The 20,849-nt window shown below is 34.4% G+C and overlaps 1 protein-coding gene across 4 annotated transcripts in view; it reads right to left on the reverse strand.

Moving 5' to 3' along the window:
- Positions 1–774: 774 nt before the first annotated feature.
- Positions 775–20,849, reverse strand: part of ATL1 (atlastin GTPase 1) — a 57,041-nt gene continuing 36,966 nt past the window's right edge. The window contains exons 7-14 of one of the 4 annotated variants that reach the window (XM_019725665.2): positions 16,892–16,984; positions 15,721–15,859; positions 11,054–11,181; positions 9,845–9,901; positions 6,536–6,607; positions 4,827–5,258; positions 3,354–3,368; positions 775–1,216 (exon numbers count right to left, since the gene is read on the reverse strand). In XM_019725665.2, the coding sequence (XP_019581224.1) occupies positions 1,106–1,216; positions 3,354–3,368; positions 4,827–5,258; positions 6,536–6,607; positions 9,845–9,901; positions 11,054–11,181; positions 15,721–15,859; positions 16,892–16,984 (1,047 nt within the window). In that variant the 3' untranslated portion in view covers positions 775–1,105. The remainder of the gene's footprint in view (positions 1,217–3,353; positions 3,369–4,826; positions 5,259–6,535; positions 6,608–9,844; positions 9,902–11,053; positions 11,182–15,720; positions 15,860–16,891; positions 16,985–20,849) is intronic. The other 3 variants (XM_074327487.1, XM_074327489.1, XM_074327488.1) reach the window with 3 other exon arrangements.

The following is a 20,849-nucleotide window of genomic DNA, read 5'->3' on the forward strand; positions in this document are numbered from 1 at the left end:
CTCTTCTAATTTTTCTTTCCTGCTACTACTTTCTTTATATTACTGTTTAATTTAATTAAGGCTTAGCCATTTCTAAGTCAGAAACTACTGTTTTAAAGCTCCCAGATAAGAGGCATTACTTTTTTCATTATCACACTTTTTTTTTCTCTAAAAGGTATATAATCAATGAAATTTCACTAATTTTAGTAATTAGAAGTACAGTATAAAATCATTAATTTAAAAGAAATGGAAGGTACCTAACAGGGATTAGCATTTGTTTCTTAAAATGGAAACCTAATATAATGGGGTCAATATTAAAGAAAATGCGTTTTGAATTAAAAAAAAAAGAGATAAACCTTAATCATTTCTATATCAACACCTTGCAAACATTTTCAAATTCAGTAAGCATTTGTTTTTAAATCTTAGGAACTGGAGTAAACTTTAATAATAGTTCACATGTTAAAAGAATAAACCTATGAAGAATACATTTTTTTGTGTGTACCAAATGAAAAAATATACAATGCAGTGAAACTCAAATACATATACAAAGTGATTTTTGTGCATTTTTTGATCAAGAGGTTTATATTCTATATTAAATCATAATATAAAAAGCAAAACATAGTTTTTGCTAAAGCAACTGGAAAGCTCTCTTAAATATCTTTAAAATTAAGAGCTCACGGTATATGTAAGATGATATAGATTGAGTCAAGCCTGTTGAGTTATGATACTGTACTTTAAAATGACTGTAAAATTAAAAATTCTGTGGAAATTAAATGAGCATATCCAAACATGGAATAATATTACTACATGGTTTAATTATAACCCAGTAGTAGAATTTAGTAAATTCAAGCAGAACACATGTACTGTCATCATAGACAAATACTTTAAATTATAACAGCATATTTCAAGACAAAATCAGGAAACTACATGTTAACAAAATGATATAACCATGCATACATATATCTTCTTAAACACTGAAATAAACAGACTAAACCATTTTGCAGTCTTCAGAGGTGGTTGGTATTTTATTCTGTTCTGATGGAAGCACTTTGAAATGTTTGCATGGAGACATGAAACAATATTTAACTGACAGTTGGTCATGCACCTGTATTTTTTTAAATTTGGATTAAATTTTCTTCTTTTCTGATTGTTCAGCAGATTCTGACTTTGGTGCAGGAAAAGCTTGATGATACAGGTGTCTGTGGGTTGCTGCCGCACTGTAAAGCTTATATAAAGCCTAGAAATGCAAGAATCCAAATTATAAAACATTTTATTAAACATACAGATGTAAAATTTTTCCTTTATAGTGTAATTAAGTAATGGTACTGTATAAAATTTAGCATGCTAAATTTGAAATCTGTATCATTAGTCAGCATAGGATATAAATTAATAACTAGTGTCTTGGAACTCAAAAGTATTTTCAACTCTCCAGTGTGTGCATGTTACTACTTTTGTGGATCGATCTTTGTGGTAAGTGTTTTACTTTCACACTACAGTTGCTTTTACACCTCTTGGAGTACAACTTCCTAACCACTACCGTGTTTCCCTGAAAATAGGACCTAGCCGGACCATCAGCTCTAATGCGTCTTTTGGAGCAAAAATTAGTATAAAGCCAAGTCTTATTTTAATATAAGACTGGGTCATAATATAATAATAATATAAAATATCGGGTATATTATAAAATACTGGGTCATATTAATTTTTGCTCCAAAAGACAGATTAGAGCTGATGGTCCAGCTAGGTCTTATTTTCAGGGAAACCCCAGGGGTGTGTTGAGAACTCATACTGTGAATATTACCAGTTTTAGAGGAATTATAGAGGAGCTCATAACTTCTGGCTGCCAATAGCTACTTCATTATATACATAGCTAGACTACTTGCTATCAGAGCTTCCTTTTAGGATTTTCAGAATGGGATCACATTTTTTTCAATTATTTCCTGATACGGTCATGCAAAGAAGCACATGTCCTCCCCCGCCTCCGCCTACTGGGATCCCTCACTTAAATGTTCCCTTGCCTTGTTTCCATTAATTAGTTCGTGTCTTATAAAACCTTATTGAGAAACATTACCTCAGAAAGCTTTTCCTCACTAAAACTGCCTCTGTGATTATTTGTGTTATATTTAACAGTGTTTGAATCATAGGAATCTACATATTGCTTTATATTAATGTTTATAAATATTTTTGCTCTTTTTTTCTCCCGTAGCTAGTGTCTAAAATTCATTCCCTTCTCTGATTTTCACATAATGAACATTCAATTAAGACCAACTTATGTAATTCTGGAGCCTGTAAAAAGTGAATATTTTTAAAAGGTGGACAAAAGCTTAATATCTTTTAAATAATCATTGATGCCTAGGAAATTCCATTGATTTTTATCTTTTTGATTCTGTGTGGCTATTTTCTTTTAATTTTCTAAAGTCTGTACCATCATCAGTACTTCAATGCGTATTGGTGCAACACGGTATTAGTTCTGTTATATTCTGATTCTAACACTTTCTGTTTAATCCCTGTTCTCTTAAAAGCTTTGATATTTTCTTAAGTTTTGACTTACAAAGATGAAATTTGTTTTTACTTTAGTGAATTTGTTTTACTGAATTTTACATAAAATAATTCCTTATAAATATTAAATATATCATTTGTATTTGATTAGAGGACATAATCCAATTACATGTAACAGCAGAAACTAAGAAAAGAATTATGTGTTGTCTTGGTAGTTGCTCAGGATCAGTTTTGCTTCCTGAAGACAATGAACTAAATGACTCCAGAGATAATTTTTCTTATGTAACAAATGATTCCTTCCTGGAAGCTGAGATTGTTTTCTTAGATGTAATTTTGCACATGTGGAAATAGTGACTTGGTAGAAGTAACAATTTGCAGGTCAGGTTGGAGGTATGCCAAGAAAGATACTGCATACTGACGTTGCACCTGCTTAAAGTGTATAGGTAACTCGAAACAAAAATTAAAAACTTCTACTAACGGTTGTAACTTCATTTAAATACTCTAGTAGTTAAGTTCCTCAAGATTCATAACTACTCTGTTTCACTCTTCAGTAGAGCAAAATGCACAGTGTGAGAGCTTAAGAATTTTAAAGTTTTCTACACATTTAGCAAACAAAATAGGATATTCATGATATTCATGATAATCAGTTCTTGTATTTCATATGAAGATCAAATCACATGATGTCTGGAGTAAATTAAATATTTTAAAACCATATTAAAAATTCACAATTAAAATTGTAAATGCTAGGAGAACACAGAAGCGGTAGTCACCAAAGATTTTCTATCCTACATTTAGACATCCTTTAATGGCTAGTTGGTTTATAAAATAAAAATAGAATGTTTACAAACATAGTACTTAATTAAAAAAATTTAACTTACCTCATTTGTAGTTCCCTGTGGCAAAGGCAGTTTAAAAGGGAGAAAAGAAAAGTATATATCCTGCTTCATTAATAACATGATATTCAACTTTGTAGTATTAATTTGTGAGCATTTAAGAACAAATACTCCTATAGAGTTTTTCTGTTTAGATTACATATTTTATATGAATCTTTTGAAGAAGCCAATTTTATACCCTTTGTAGGTTTCAGCATCATATTCTAGGAGGGCTTTGGGATTTTTACCTCAACCCCTCTTCAATCTTTTGAGGTTGAGGGGCTATTTGAGACAGTGGCTCCGAGAACTCAGTTTTTAACTCATTCGTTTCCCATAGTGTTACCATTAGTTTAGCTCTAGATTTTTCAAAGGCAATTGGTAAATCCATTACTTAACAATCCTGTTTTAAAGACTACATATTAATAGTTATTAATTGCTCCCTCAGACCATAAATGTGCAAAAGTTTTAACTCCAAAATTTTGTAAAGAATCTTTACTTAAGCTTTACTAAATTCCCCTAAATTTTCATGAGTGATGTGAAGACATTTCCAGAATGACACAGTGAGTTGATTATTGTTTTAGGTGTGTTTATAATTGTCTCCCTTGTCCATAATCAATGATTTGAACAATGGACCATGGTGACTCTGACTCCCTAGGTTATATTAATTGGATCAAAAAGGACAGCTGACCTGTATGCATCTGATCTAGAGGCTGACCTGGACTCATGACTTGGTATAAATGTCTAGTTCAAATAGAAATCATTTAAGTCATCGGATACTGCTTTTAGGAATTTATACTGAAAGAGACAGTGTTACGACTTATGATAGTGGGCTGTATGTGCTTCTAAAAAAGCCAATGCTAGTCAAATGATACGTTTTAAGTATGAAGTAAAGTTAACATAATTGAGCCACAATTAGCTAAATACTCAACTGTGTTTTCTTACAGTTTTCGTAACAGCTTTAACTTTTAGGATAAGAAAAAGTAAAAATACTGCCTGATCTATGTATTTTTAAAAAATACTGAAATGTTAACTGAAAAGAGTTTGTATAGGACCTCCTATATTATATTATAATTACCGTGTTTCCCTGAAAAATAAGACCTAGCCAGACCATCAACTCTAATGCATCTTTTGGAGCAAAAATATTAATATAAGACCCAGTCTTATGTCATATTAAAATAAGACCAGGTATTACATATTATATTATATTATAGTGTATTATGTATATTATATTTTATATCAGTCTGGGTCTTATATTAAAATAAGACCGGGTCTTATATTAATTTTTGCTCCAAAAGACGCATTAGAGCTGATGGTCCAGGTAGGTCTTATTTTCGGGGAAACACGGTAGTTGATTCTGAAGTTCTTGAAAACTGGAATCACGTTCATCTGTATATTTTCAACATCTACATAGTGTCTAGTACGCAGACAGCATTCAAATGTGTGCTGAATTTAGTTGAAAAGAATTACAAGTGTTCCTACCTGGTCCCACAAGGCTGCAGCCACCTGGTCTATGACAGCTCCCAGCTCTCGGTATTCTCCAGAGTATCGGATGTATGCCCAGGTGCACAGGGTGATAAGGGTCAGTCCCATTATCATATTGCACAGGCTAGCTATGATGTCCAAACCAATGAATCCAGTCACACCAGCAATCACATATGTGATAAAGATGACGACAAACAGTGTGGCTGGAGTACGAGCTGCATGGAAGATGTTTTTGCTATCATTGTGCTTGATATACTGGATATAAAGTTCATCTATTTCACTCTCCAACTGCTGCAGGTACCGCCGGCTAAATTCCTCCCCACCCATCTTCTTCACCCCTCGGAATAGCTTCACAGATTCTTCCTTAAGCTCCAGATGTTTGGTCTGCAGGTCATTGGGGGCCAGAAATGGTTTATCACCCCCACAAATCTGTCAAGTGGAGAAGTATTGTTTATTCAATGCAGATTAAAATCAGCAACTGTATCAAAATTTTTCACTTACCTAGTTAACCAGAAGGAGGCTGCATGTATGTTTTGTCAATCCACATCTTTCCAAAGTTCATATCTATCAGGCATGACTATAAATGGTACTGGTACCTTATAGGTGACTTATATAAAGTCATTCTTAATTTTTATTTTCTTTTTGACACTGGAAAGAATATCCAGAACTTAACTCAAATTCCTCAAGACGAAAAGACATGCAACAAAGTGAACTGCAAACTGAGTTCATTCACAGAAGAAGTCCAAATTCAAGAAAACTAGTCCCTTTAGGAAATTTTTTCTGACTGCACTGAAGTAATTTTGGCCAATGAAGTTTAATTCAAAACAATGAGCAATGCTATAAAGCTCTAAAGAAAAATTTTTAAAAACATTTTCTTTGGCAGTTTCACTGATTTTTGTTTCAATGGAACTCATTCAGTATGTTCTTCAAGAGACTAAATGGAAACATTACATGTTCTTGGACCACATTTTCAATTTTTTTCAGAAGTTACAAGGGAAATCTCAGTTACTGATACCACTTAACTTCGGTTATTTGAGATTTAACTATATAAAGGATGCTCTCATTCTAATTACCCTTTAGTTATGTCATAAACACCACTCCATATCCTATATTTCCCTTGTCTCTAAGACTCGATCAATTTTAAATGTAATATTGATTTTTATAACATTTTCAGGGGAAAAAAGACCTATCACACAGTAGATATAGTAGGTGTCCTATCACACAATCATTATGAGATGCATCCTAATTGAGAATGTTGAAACAAAAAGAGGAAATATGATATGTAGAAATATTGGCCTTACGGTTTATTGTCTTTTTTTCTAACAGGTTTTTAAAAAAAATTTAAGATAGAAATATTGGAATTGTGCAATGTAGGGAGGTACAGTGGAAAGGGTAACATATGTTATTTTAGCCACTAGACCTTATAAATTAATGGGAAAATCTGGCAAAAAAAAAAAGTAAAAAATATGCCTATTATAGAGATAACTCATATACATTTAAAGTTGTGCATACGTAATGTTTTTTTCTTGGTTTTCAAAATGTTTTAAGAGTACAATAAATAGAAGTGCAATACACACAGGCTGAGAGAATAAGTGAAAGGCACCTCTTTGCGTCTCTATACAGTATAACTTGGAAGAAAAAAGAATGAGCTCATGGAAGAAATACTGATTTTATCTAAAACATCATTTAAAATATTTAATTCTTACCTCTTCCATTTTTTTGTTGTATGTATCCTTAGCAGTTGCCACGGCTGCTAAATTGTTAGCTTCTGCTGTGGCCTTTGGACAAAGTACAAAATATGATGTAAAATGGAATTCATATTTATTAAACTTCCACAGGCAGCTCTCATTTATGAATATCGTGCAAGAAATGTGCAAGAACCCAAGGTCATAAAATAATTTGAAATTGTTGAAATATTTCCACTACATTTTTTTAAATTAGTAAAACTAAAATTTCACAATGCGTAATACATAGATATTTACTCAATAAACCATCATTCTAAAATGAATCTTCATTTGGAAGATTTTTTCCTCTTAAAAAATATTTTTAATGCACCTGAACTTGGGCTGCAGCAGGGCCACTCCCAGGAGGTCCCAGGGACAGGCCCGGTGGCCAGCTTCAGACCCAGCATGAGCACCACCCAGCTGCCTGCAGGCAACACGCCCAAAAGGCAGAGCCTTGCTAAAGCAAATCCTGCTCTGTAGGGTCAGCCCCGGCACAACAGTTCTCCACTGTAGTCACCGCCAGTCCTCATAACCAATCAGCACATCCAACTGATGTGCAAACAAAAGCCAAGGCTCAATTATAATAGGAGGGCACACACAACTCACACAAGGTACATACCTGGAACACCTGGGTCAGGTGACCAGGGAGACTGTGCCACTGGGCACCACAGGACACCTGTGTTTGCCCGAAAATAAGACCTACCTGGACCATCAGCTCTAATGCATCTTTTGGAGCAAAAATTAATATAAGACCCAGTCTTATATAAGACCCAGTCTTATTTTACTATAAGTTTTACTATAAATTTTTCTCCAAAAGACACATTAGAGCTGATAGTCTGGCTAGGTCTTATTTTCGGGGAAACATAGTACTACATAAGGCCTTTTTACTAAGACTGGGAAACACTTCAGCCCTGCCTAATACATTGAAACAAACACAGCAAGGCAGCCAAAATGGGGAAACAAAGAAACATGGCCTAAATGAAAGAACACAACAAAGCTCCAGAAAAAGAACAAAACAAAATGGAGACAAGCAATCTACCAGACTCAGAGTTCAAAACACTGGTTATAAGGATGCTGAATGATCTCAGTGAGAATTTCAACAGAGATGGGAAACATAAAAATGGAGATAGAAAACATAAAAAAGAACCAGTCAGAAATGAAGAGTACAATATTGAAATGATGTATTACAGGGAATCAACAGTAGATTAGATGAAGCAGAGGATTGAATCAGTGATTTGGAAGATAAAGTAGCGGAAAACACCCAATCAGAACAGCAAAAAGAAAAAAGAATCCAATAAAATAAGGATAGTGTAAGGGGCCTCTGAAACAACATCAAGCATACCAACATTTGCATCATAGTGGTCCCAGAAGAAGAGGGGGGACATGGAATTGAAAACGTATTTGAAGAAATAATGATGGAAAACTTCCCTAACCTTGTGAAGAAACTAAACATACAAGCCCAGGAAGCGCAGAGAGTCCCAAAAAAGATGAACCCAAAGAGACCAGCACCAAGACACATCATAATTAAAATGTAAAGATTAAAGACAAAGAATCTTAAAAGCAACAAGAGAAAGCAGTTACCTATAAGGGAGCTCCCATAAGATTGTCAGCCGATTTCTCAACAGAAACTTTGCAGGCCAGAAGGGATTGGCAGGAAATATTCAAAGTGATGAAAAGCAAGGACCTACAATCAAGATTACCTAGCAAAGCTATCATTTAGAATCAAAGGACAGGTAAAGAGCTTCCCAGACAAGAAAAAGCTAAAGGAGTTCATCACCATCAAACTAGTATTACAAGGGATGTTAGAGGGACTTCTTTTAGATGAAAAAAAAAAGAAAGATAAAAAATATGAATAATAAAATGGCAATAACTACATATCTATCAACAATTTCTTTCAATGTAAATGGATTAAATGCTCCATTCAAAAGATAGGGTGGTTGAATGGGTAGGAAAACAAGACCCTTACATATGTTGCCTACAAGAGACTCACTTCAGATCAAAAGACACACACAGACTGAAAGTAAAGGGATGGAAAAAGGTATTTCATGAAAATGGAAACAACAAAAAATGCTGAGGTAGCAATACGTACACCAGACAAAATAGACTTTAAAACAAAGGTTATAACAAGACAAAGAAGGACCCAGTAATTTTCAAAGAGACATGCACATCCATATGTTCATTGTAGCATTATTTACAACAGCCAAGATATAGAAGCAACTAGAATGTCCATCAATGAGTGAATAGATAAAGTGGTACATATATATACAATGGAATATTACTCAGCCATAAAAAACAACGAAATCTTGCCAACACGAGTGGACATAGATGGTATTGTGCTGAGTGTAGTAAATCAGACAAAGACAAATGCCATATGATTTTACTTATATGTGGAATCTAAAGAACAAAATACCAGTAAAACGAACAAACTTATAGATACAGAGGACATTTTGATGGTTGCCAGTTGGGAGGCGGGTTGGGGTGGGTGGAAAAGGGAAAAGGATTAAGAAGTACAAATTGGCAGTTACAAAATAGTCATGGGGATGTAAAGTAGAGCCTAAGGAATATAGTCAATAATATTGTAATAACTATGTACAGTGTCAGATGGATACTAGATTTATTGCGGTGATCACAATATAAGTTATATAAATAGCTAATCACTGTGTTGTATACCTGAAACTAATATAATATTGTATGTCAACTGTAATTGAAAAATAAAATTATTTAAAAATATTTTTAAGCCTCTCACCAAATGTTGGGGGAAATATATAAATCCAGACACATAATATATGTCAAGTTTAAGGACTGCTACTGATTACACAATGTCTCACTAACAAAAAGGAACTATTATGAACTTAAATTTTTAAAATAAGTAAGGAAAAAGCTACTTTTTCCTTTTTTAAGTGTTTATTTGTAGAGACCACTTGTTTAAAACCTGGACCTACTTTTCTAATTTTTGTTACATGTGTGAATCTAAACCATAGTATGAGTCTGTTTTCTAAACAAATTTAGTACAAAGAGAATGAAAACTCTTTGGTATCAAGTGTTTGTATCTCAGCACAAGTGAGGCTGCTATATATGTATTTGAAAATGTTTAGCTGAACACACAAATGGGCAGTTATTAGAAAAATAATCTAATATTAACATCATTTTGTCCACTATTTTTATTTGGCAATTTCTAACAGCCAGAATGGAGCATATCTTTCGCTTAGCATAGCATAAAGCTAAGGAAAGCTTAGCTTTAGTGATAAGTATGTTTTAAAATGTAATGCATGCCTCCTGATTAATAATTACCTGTAACATGGATTTGGGGTGTGGTAATTCTTCACCTTGATAGATCTTTATATAAGCCTAAAAAGAAAGAAAGAAAGACTCATGCTCAAGTAATTCCATTCACTATTTCTCTAATTCTATTAAATTGTATTCTAAGGTCTTGACAGTTCAAAAAATATAAGGTCTTGGCAGTTTCAGGAACTTTTTCTCATACTTTAAATTCCCTCTTAGCTCTGGTTCCCTTTTCCTGAAATCTGCCCCCCTTTTTTCCCTGAAACGCCCTTTTCACACACCTTCATTTGCCAATCCTACTCTTTTTAAAGGCTTAACTCACTTCCACCTCCTTTAAAACTTTCTCAGATCCCTCTGCTAGGAGTAACCTTTCTTTTTCAGTTACCCACAGGAATTTGCACCTGCTGACGTCATAAGTTTTATGGAACAGATTTGTATAGGGGTCCTGAATATCCTGCTAAATTCTAAGCTTCTCCACACTGTTATGCACAGTAAGAATTCAAATTTTAGATAAATAAATAACATGCCATTTATTGCTGAGTGTGATGAAGTAAGTAATCATACAGGAGGTATATGACTGCATTTTAAATGACAAAACGTATATTTTAAAAATGGATATTTCAGTCCTTGGAGCAACAGTACACAAATTAGATTGGTAACTGAAATTCTCCACTACATATGTGGATTGGTTGGAAAAAAAAAAGCATTGTATTCGATGCTACCCGAGGTAAACAGGTAAATGCAAATTTAAAATAATTCCACTTCAAATTGGTTCTTGGTACAGAGAGTGGGAAATGTGGAAATATTTTTTCCAGTAGAAAAGCAAGGTATAGCCCTGTTGGAAAATCTTCAGAATGAAGGTAAAATGCAGTTTACAGGTTATGACTGAGGATTGTGTGGCATGGACCCTGGGAAACACCTCCCCCCAAAAAATAAGACTTTTCCAATTCTTAGATACACTCATACTTCAAAATATATTTCCCTTAAGATAAAAGGGGACAGTGAAGTTACCTCAAGGAGTTTTCCAAAAAAATTAATTTGAGAAAGTGAAGTTCCTTTTGGGAGTCTAATAATTTTTTATCATTTTTATAGATTACTTATACCTTTGTTCCCATGTTACAGTCTACCATTTTTGTCGTCATAGTTTCAAGGAATAACTACATTCCCAAACATGTCAAAGCTAAGTACTCACAAACGCACTAGAAATGAGAGTGATACCTTGAAGTACTCCACCAGACCTCGGCAGGTGATTTTGTTCCCGTTGATCTCTTTAATATCTAGGCTCTCAGGACTAAGTAACCAAGGAATGAGGATTTTCAAGTTTTTGATGAATTCATCATCTATTTCTATAAGTAAAATCAAATCCATCATTATTTTAAAACTCCTATCCAGTCCTCCATGCCATACAATAAAACATGCTTTCATTTCCTCCATTTCTTCCCCAGAGATAAAGCCATCACTCACTTTCCCGTCATCTAAACAACTTCTGAAACCCACTTTTCTCAAGGTGAATGATCCTCCTTGCCCAAACTTCTATGTCTGGTCTTTCTTAGCTCCACTTCAATTACACATTTATCTTCTGCCTGTAAAGTAGCTTTCTTGATATTAAACATTATACAAATATTTTACACCCCATTCACATAACCATTTCATATATTTTGATGTCTTTGTCTTGTTTGTGTTCATATATATATATATATATATATATATATATATATGCTCATAATTGGGGTGAAAGCCATATATTGACTGGCTATTAAGAAATATTCCCTCCAGAAAACGTATCCAAAAACTGTTCTATGTTAGTGTGCCCGCCTTACGGACAGTGCAGAGAACTAGTTATGGTGTGGTGAGTAAGAACTCAAGCAAGATAGTGATGATGATGCTACCTCTAGTGGTAAAACTCAGCAACATAAAATAACATGGCAAGAACACACCATGGAAGCCCAATAGCGAGCAGATCAGAGGTAGTCTGAGTTATTTACCTACTATGTTTAGCTCAAGTGATTACATATAACCCATGTCATAGCCTTAGGTTAAGCTTAGTGTGAGGACAGAGCCAGGAGAGCAGTTTCCAGGCTCTCGACCTCATGTGGAAAGGTGCTGGCTGGGGTAGTAGATGGCCATCAGCTGTGACTAGTTGGCCATTAGCTGTAACTGGTTAGCCATTAGTCACTGATATAACTGCCGTGGCTGTGCTCCTGGGGGCGGGGGGCGAGTGTTGGTTGGTTGGTTGGTTGGTTGGTTGGTTGGTTGGTTGGTTGGTTGGTTGGTTGGCAGGCAGGCAGGCAGAGAAGCGGACAGCAGATTGCGGATCGTGTGGCTCCTGCTTCCTGTGTCTCCAGCCCAGCTGCCAGCGAGATTATAGTGGTATGAGTCCCCTATCTATGGCTCCATTGTTGTTCCTTTTTGGCCTCGCCATATTCTGTGTTCTTGTGCGGGGAGCGGGACCAGAGACCCCGCATGACACTTAACATTACAGATTTAGCAAAGTAACACAGAAAATATATCTTCAGGGAAGTCTTTTGAACAGTGATAATTCCTTAAGTCGTCATTTCAAAACCCCCAAAATGCACATGATATATGTAAAATGCAGGATATGTCCAGAGACTTGATATCTAAGTAACTGCCTATATATTTTTTAAAAATCTGAACTTGAGCATAATCACTGACTTTTCAGGCTTTGGGACTGGTGATTTCCAAGGTCTTAAAGATGCAAACCTTATGACTGTGTTTGCATTTTCTCTGGTTGTTTTTATAGCCCCAATATACATTGAAATACCAATTCACATAAGAATTCATGTTTCTCTTCTCTTGCTTGCCGCTTTTATGACATGCGTGAGCATGATGTTGGAAATCTGATATCAGATTTTGCTTCATGTTTTGTACAGCATTGAAATTTTAGTGCCCATGTTTTATGACTACTTGTATAGGAGTTGGAAGTGGAATTATAGGAGTTCAAAATTGGAATGGAATAAGATACACCTGTGTATCTGCTTCACCTAAGTGGTAACTATTAAAGTAACCAGCGTATTTGGATTAAAAATGTGTTCTGAAGATGGCATCAGTCATAGTCTAACTCTGTTCTCACTGAGACCAATGCCAGGTATTCCAGTTTTAGATTCAGAAAATACGAACAGTAGATTCATAACATATACAAGTGGTGAGCTCTTGCTAACAATATTAATTGAACACAGTAAATACATGACCCAGAACATCTGCAGACCATTCAGATCAATTTGCAGACGTATACTAATCAGTTTTGGCCACTGCAGGTGTTCAGTAAAAATGTATGAGCAGAAGATCATTCAGGATGATGATTTGCTTTCATCGTTTCTTCAGTAATTTTTGCCACCAAAAGTAAAACCTTGCTAAGAATTCAGGGGCTAGGTCAAAGTGGTTATTTGTCACAATAACTGAGGACATGATACATGCTTTATAAGAACGCCACAGGGCAGAGGAACTGGTATATCGCTGCTGTGTAAACTAACCAAGGAAGGTATTTTCTTGGGGTTACCTGACTCTGAAAAGTCACTAGAGACACCTTTTTAAAAATAATCACCTTGCAATGGTGTTTAGTTATTTTTCTTAACTGGAACTGCTAAGAATGCAGCTCCACAATTTATGGTGCGGTTACCTGGTCGTTCTACCTTGGGCACGATAACACAGAGCAACCTCAAAAAACAAAAGTAACTCCTTGTTAATTAAAAGATAGTTAGGGTAGGTATTCAGTAGGCACTTGGTAAGAACTGGTTGAATGTAGCATGAATGGATGTGATTCAGTGCTTTTGATTCTTTTGATTTCCTATGTGGGAAGCTATTAAATTAATATCCATTAAATGTAATCATAGTATTATAAGGTTTAAGTAACACTGGAAATAGTAAGAGGAAATAATAATTTCAATAATGCGAGGGACCACGATCAAATAATAATTATAACAATTATTACTATTGATAATGAACTGGGAAGTTATTTCTGTAAGTATGTGAGAAACTATTATCAAAGAACAATTTTTGCACAATTTTTTATTCAGAGACATTTCTTCTCCAGAGGCAACCACTCAGATTCCAGCCCTCTGGAGAACAGCATGGCTAGCAGACAAGATCTCCTGGCTAGAAATCACACCAAATTATGAGATTCAGGAAGGGATGGAGAAACAACGTAGACAGCAGACTGTCAAAACTGCCCAAGGAGAAACTGAGGCAAAGTAGAACATTTCAGCACACAGAGAATCCGCAGCAGGTCTACAACGTCTCATCAGAACTGCTGATGGACAATTAAAGCTGCCTTTCATTGCTCTTTCTCTCAGGCTAGCCACTTTGGTAAACTCATAACCAATTGCGTGGGTCAATATATGTTTAGGCATGAGTAAAATTTTATGAAGAACAAATCTGTTAAAAAGAGGGATTCTACATTTGCACAATTTGTCTTAAACCCTCTCCCTGAGATCTTCCATTGCAAAATGTATTAGTTAATTTAAGAACTGTAGTTAATGTAAGAACTAGAGGAAAGGAACAAGCCAGAGTAGTTTTTTTGTCCCAATAAAGGACTGTTGTTAAAGGCCTGCCCCTCCTTTGCCTGTTTACAGCTCCCCAACTACAGAGAAGAAAGAGAGGCCTTGTGGGAGCCCTCTTTGTATGTAATTTATTCAAAACACATTGAAGCCATTAGGTAACTGCACAGTATCAAGAGGTCTGTGTGTTCACGAGTGGGTCGGAATTTGTAAGTGACTGTGAAATTGTAGGATCCTGGAATCCACGCAATAGCCTACTGCTATTTGTTCTGTTGTATAAAGGTAAAATAATTTAAAACTTGTATAAAAACAATGTTGATAATTGAGAAATTTGGGATTCTATTTATGATACTAACCGCCATAGTTCAATATAAGGTATCTGAAAGTTAACACTGTGGGTACAGGGGGGAAAATGGTTTGCTTTTCAAACCAGATCCATAAAACCGAATACAAGTCATGTTATCCTTTTTTAAAAATAACTTGAAAGCCCTTTGAGAACAATTGTGCTGAAAAGTTATGTTACTGTCTCACCACCCATCTGGCACAATGCAGAAAGGCCACAATAAATTAAGCAAATGTCGGAACTCATTGGTGTTCAATGCTAGGCTTACAAGTAAAAAAAAAAAAAAGTCAGAAATGTCCTTGTATTACCTTGTGTTACCTACGAAGCAAATAGATAAAGACCTGGTGATTATCTACTAGGAAAGATTAACTTCTGTTTCCTCAGACCCCTACCTCCACCACCCCCTTTTTTAAACAAGTTGAGTTGCTTTGGAATTGTAAACTGTTAGACATGCCTCTGTTTCAGAGACAATTACAGACTGTTAGTATATACTGTTTGAAAAACACTCTAATGCTTTTGGTTTTTAAAAAACTGGTCCTTATCCAGAAGAAGATTTCATTTTTAGTGAGGCTTTTAAATAATTTATAATTAAATTCTTTAGTAGCAATTTAAAGAGCTTGAATTCAGTACTGTGTGATAGTTCAATCTCTAATTATGTAACTTAATACAACATCCCAATAATATAGGTATCTATTTTCCCCGTAAATGTAAATAATAAAAATTAAACAGGAAGACATTAAGGAGCATTTCTCAATGCTCAGAGGTGAGCAGCAATCTCTGTGAAAGAGTGAGGGTTACTACCTCCCAGGTGAACACAGGATTTAGCCTTTCTCAGTCAGTGTAGAATCCCACAGGTCACCAAGGACGTGCTCTAGCACCAGCCCAGAATTCCCAATTTTCCTGACAATTTCTAATCATCAGCCTCACATCAGTGGATGAACTAAACTACCAGCCAAAAGCCCAGTGGATAAAACGACATTTTTATAATCAGAATAAGTGATGTAATCATATGCATTAAAAAGACAAACCTTTCAGTTTTCCATCAAAGTTTGGATTGGTAGCTACTTTTAAGCCAGGATGAGGTAGCAGAAAACAGGAAATTTTGGTGAAACAGGAATGGATGTGTTTTCGAACATTCTGTAGTTCTTCATGCTGGTTCCCTGAGACCTGCAGTAGTAAGTCATTCTGAAGTTTAAACTACTTTCAATATAAATTGAACTCCAAAGAATTCTGTGGCATCTTATATTTGCTATGTTGGTCTCGTCCCACAATGATAAAAATGACAGGCCATGTCTAAATATACCATACATATGACATTATTATTACAACATACAAATGTCTATTCTTACACTAACTGAGATGGGCCTTCCCATTTTTTAGTACAAATTGCAGGATTTTACTGTAGCTAACTAGGTCCTACGAATTCCAATTTTAATTCAAAGTACTCACAGGAGACATGAATAGATCATAAAATATTCCCACCTTCTTTTCAGGAGATACTCAAGACAGCTTCTTGTCACCTGATAGGTGTACATTTAAATTCTAGAAAAGCATCTGAATAGTTGGGTGTTTATTTATAAGCTAAATTGTTCCCTTTTTCCCCCCACATGTATTTGACAGTTAACAATAACTGCAAACCTAAAAGGGTAAGCTCAGAGATACTGATTATAAAGAAATTTTTTAATCTTGATTTTTTTTCCTGATTTCTCAGAAGGTATTTTTTATGGTGTCTGTTTAGTGTAAACAATTCATTCAATATTGAACTATCATGACGTAGAAAATGGAAAGTTTTCTAATTTTAGTTTTCTGTGAACTACTAGCAAAATGTTCTAAGATTGACTTTGGGGACTTTAAAATGAGATATTTCCTTTAAATTGACTTTTAAACATCTACTAAAACATCAATCCAGTTATTTGTGCTGTCAGTTTTGAACCAATTTAATTCTTCAAATTAAAATTTTTGCTTTTAGGAAAAAAAAATCATTGTTTTATAGGTATCTACAAAAGAACTCTTTACCATAATTATTGATATTTGAAAATTGTAATTCTGAAAGTATTTTATTAAATATCTTTGTTCATAGAGATACTATGAGGGTCAAATGAGACTGTGGCTACTGTGTATCTATTTGGCAAAGCATTCAAGAAAAATAATTCTAGATGACTATTGGTGAAATTTCATGCACCTAAATATCTAACAAACCTTGAGGCGTTTTTCCAAGAATTTGGAGCCACCATCAGATCCATATGAAAATTCGTATGGGAAACTCCAGTCTCGAACAAGAAATATCAGACTCTAAGAAATGATAAGAAGAAGGGGTTGATAAGGAGACTCTAAGTTGCCTCTGTCTGCTTTTTAATTGAAACCAATTAAATTATATTGTCATTTGAATAGTATTCTTTACATTATGGACTTAAAAGCAAACATAACACCTTTGAAAGTTTCCGAGCAGTCTCTCCTCTATTAGATCATCCTACCTGTTTCCAGTAAGTGTGAACAGAAAGCTGCCTGAAAACTGATTATAGTTGCATAGAGCCATTCAGCCAGTTTGAGGGCATCTGTGTCTCTCATCTATCGGTGGGGTGCATTCATGTTGGCAGTTTTCAAACAGCTTTTTACAAAGATTCAAGTTTTATTTGAGGAAAGTTTTCTTTTAATATCTCTTTAAATATTTTCCCTCTATTACATATGTCCCATTCTCTTCTTCAGGGGCTCTCATTATGCATATATAGATGGTATGCAGAGAGGTGGGAATACAGGTTTTGTGGTGCCTGCAGCTTATACAATCTGTGGGGGGAGGCCGCAATAAGAAAAAGAATGCAAAATTGGGCTTGAAAGTGAGTATTTATTTAGAATGAGAAAAATAAATTACAAATTCAAAAAAGCTGACACAGAGCACACGCACGTTCTCTCTCTCTCTCTCTCTCTCTCCAGGAAAATAACATAGCTACTACTTCTTTTTCCTGCAGTTTTTGGCTGCAAATGATTTGATTACTTCTTCATATGATGATTTTGAAATATTTTCTGTTAGAAAGCTAATTCAGTCTTTCCTCTAACAGAGCCACATTTTTTATTAATTTTTTTTATTATTGAAAATTTAGAAATGTTTCAGCTTCACAACTTGTTATTTGTAATATCATGTACATTTTTAGTTTCCTCATCTGTGAAATAGGGATAATAATGGAACCTACCTCATAGGATTACTAAATGAGATAATACACCAGGGGTGCCAAAAAAAATGTACACATTTTAAGAGATGTTATCTACTATGTATTACTTTTCCAAGTTGAATTGAATTACAATAGCAATGTGTAGTATGATGTTTGCTCAAAAGATGGCGCTAATCAAACGAATGCTAGCTTCATTCATTGTATTACAATTTTAATACAATTTTTTTCCCATCTTAAAATGTGTATACATTTTTTTGGCACCCTCTGAATATAAGGTATTTAAACAGTGCCTGACACATAGTGCTCTGTTAGCTGTTTGATTTAGATTTTAATGGCCACATAGTATTTTAGTACATGGATAGACCATAGTTTATTTTGCCATTCTCCTAGATGTTTTCTAGTAGTCTAAGAAATGCATTGATAATCATCCTTGAAGTTGAATATTTGTTCACATCCAGAAGGATTTTATCAGGGACTGTGTTTGGCAAATTAGAACAATCATTAAAATCATTTGGGAGGCTTTTAAAAGTACAGAATTCTTGGGCCCCACCCCAGACCTATTGAAACCAAAGTAATAGTAGCTTTCATTTATTGAGTGCCTATTACATGCCAATCACAGTACCAGGAATTGTACACATTTTATGCATTTCTACAATAGCCCCAAAAGTTAGGTTATAATTTATTATTCTTTTCAGAAGAGATATACAAAACCCACCTCCACCCTCACCTGACATTAAATAATTTGCCCAAATTCACACAGGCAGAGATGGAAAAGCTAGTAATATTTAAACTTGGGTCTGACTTCAAAATCCCTGCTGCACTGTGCCTCAAAGTTAAGTATAAAACATATAGTTTATGAACCGAGGGCTGATTAAATTATTCTTTTAAAAATTAGGTTAAGAGATACTTCAATTTTTAGTTTCTGTAAAAAAAGGGCAGGTAATTGAAAAAAATCAGAATTATTTTTATGGAATTAGCTATCCTTAAATGATCTTTTCTAAAAGTTTATATCATCTGAGTTTCTAACTGAATCTTTTAATCTTGCCCATTAAAACTTATGTCTTTTAATTCTTTGTAATATACAGGTTCCTCTTCCATCCCCTTTTCCCCCCTTACAGGTGTTGAAGAACCTAGGAATTTGACCTGTAGAGTTTCCCATAACTTGGACCTTGCTGATTGCATTTCCATGGGGCAGTTCAAAATATTCTTTTGTCCTGTGGATTTTCTGCAAGTTGGCCGCTGGACACAGAGGCCTGATCTGACTCAGGTTTTATTTCTTTGGCAAGACAATAGGAAGCAGAGTGTCCTTTTCTCAGGAAGCACATAGTATATGATTATCTCTCCTTTGGTGAAGTTACATCATCTTTGCTTATCTGAAGTTCGTTCTTCACTAGATTTCTCATTAAGGTCTCATCGGACAATATTTTTTGCATTCTTACACACTGAAGTTTGTGCCGGTTATACTTGAAAGTCAATTTTGATGGATATAAAGTCCTTGGCTCACATCCTCTTTCATTCAAAAAGGATGCTTCTTAGTTTGCATTATGGATAGTTCTTGTTTCACTAAGGTGGAGTCTCTCCTCTCCTCCTTTCCTCTCCTTTTCCCTCCCTTCTCTTCTCCACTCTCTTTTCTTGTTTTGTTTTGTTTTTTTGTTTTGTTTTGTGGAATCTTGTGGGGAAAGGAGAGATTCTTACGGAGAGGAAATTTAAAAAATACCTATACCCATTATCATTAACAGATACCCATTTTTGTCAAAATAAAAAATAACTTGTATTCAGAACATTTATATCTAAAACATGTATTTTGAAACTAGAGGTTAGCAAGGAAGCAACTTTTACAAAATAGAAGTTCATGAACCAGGATAAATGAAACCAAGTATGTGGATTTGGCTATATTTTGCATTTTTCTTGGGAAATTTTAGTTTCATTTCTTGGGTTTTCCACTGGACATCTTCCCAAATCAACATGAGGACCATGTGTAGAATAGGATCAAATATGTAGTCTTATTTTTACAAATCAGTAATCTACATTCCATCTATCTATAGTGTCAAGTTCCCAAGTTCCCTGCCTAATGCTCCTATCCAGTGATATGCTGGTAAATTGGCTCTCCAACAACAACAAAACATCTTAATTTGTAGCATCTGACAATTTCTATGGTGTAAATATGCCCACCATGGCTGATTTCAAGCTACTGTTTAATAACTGGCTTACATAATTCCTGAATATTTACTAATTAGCTCTCATGAACTGGTAAGTCAGCTCAGCATACCCATGGGCCACATCTCCTCCGAAGGTAATTTGTATGCTTTACATTTATCATGTATGGAATTCTATGAATCTCAGTCCTTATTTCAAAAGCCATCAGTTTTCCACATTACTGAATCTTGATTTGTTCATATATATAGGTAGGAATAAAAATCAAGAATATAAATTACCCTAATTTTCTCAGATAAAAATATTTGAAGTCGTAAATACTTTTTTTTAAATGAATTAAATCCAGTCTGGCAATTGGGGTAAATGATGGACCTATGCTATGTATATCCTACTAATAGTCATATATATATATATATATATATATATATATATATACACACACACGAATATATAATGTATATGACTATTGACTACTAATGACTATTAGTAGGCTATATATATTTTTATATATATATTAGTAGGATATATATATATATATATATATATATATATTTTAAATCATGAAAAACACTATAGCCTTTATTAACTTCCCTTTGCAGACTGTATTTCAGGAAATTATTCAAAATGAGTATTATAACACTGCTATGAGTAATAGTGAAAAAAAATCCAAATGCTCACCAATTAGGAAATGGCTATAAAAATTATGGCATATTAATATGATAATACAATACATAGCTATTAATGTTACAAATGTGTGGAATATATCAATATGTTTTATGTTGGTTAGATGTGACATGGGTTGACAACAGTATCTGAATTTTCTAGAGGGAGGAAGA

Source organism: Rhinolophus sinicus, linkage group LG03 (genome assembly GCF_036562045.2).
Source record: "Rhinolophus sinicus isolate RSC01 linkage group LG03, ASM3656204v1, whole genome shotgun sequence".
NCBI classification, from domain to species: domain Eukaryota; kingdom Metazoa; phylum Chordata; class Mammalia; order Chiroptera; family Rhinolophidae; genus Rhinolophus; species Rhinolophus sinicus.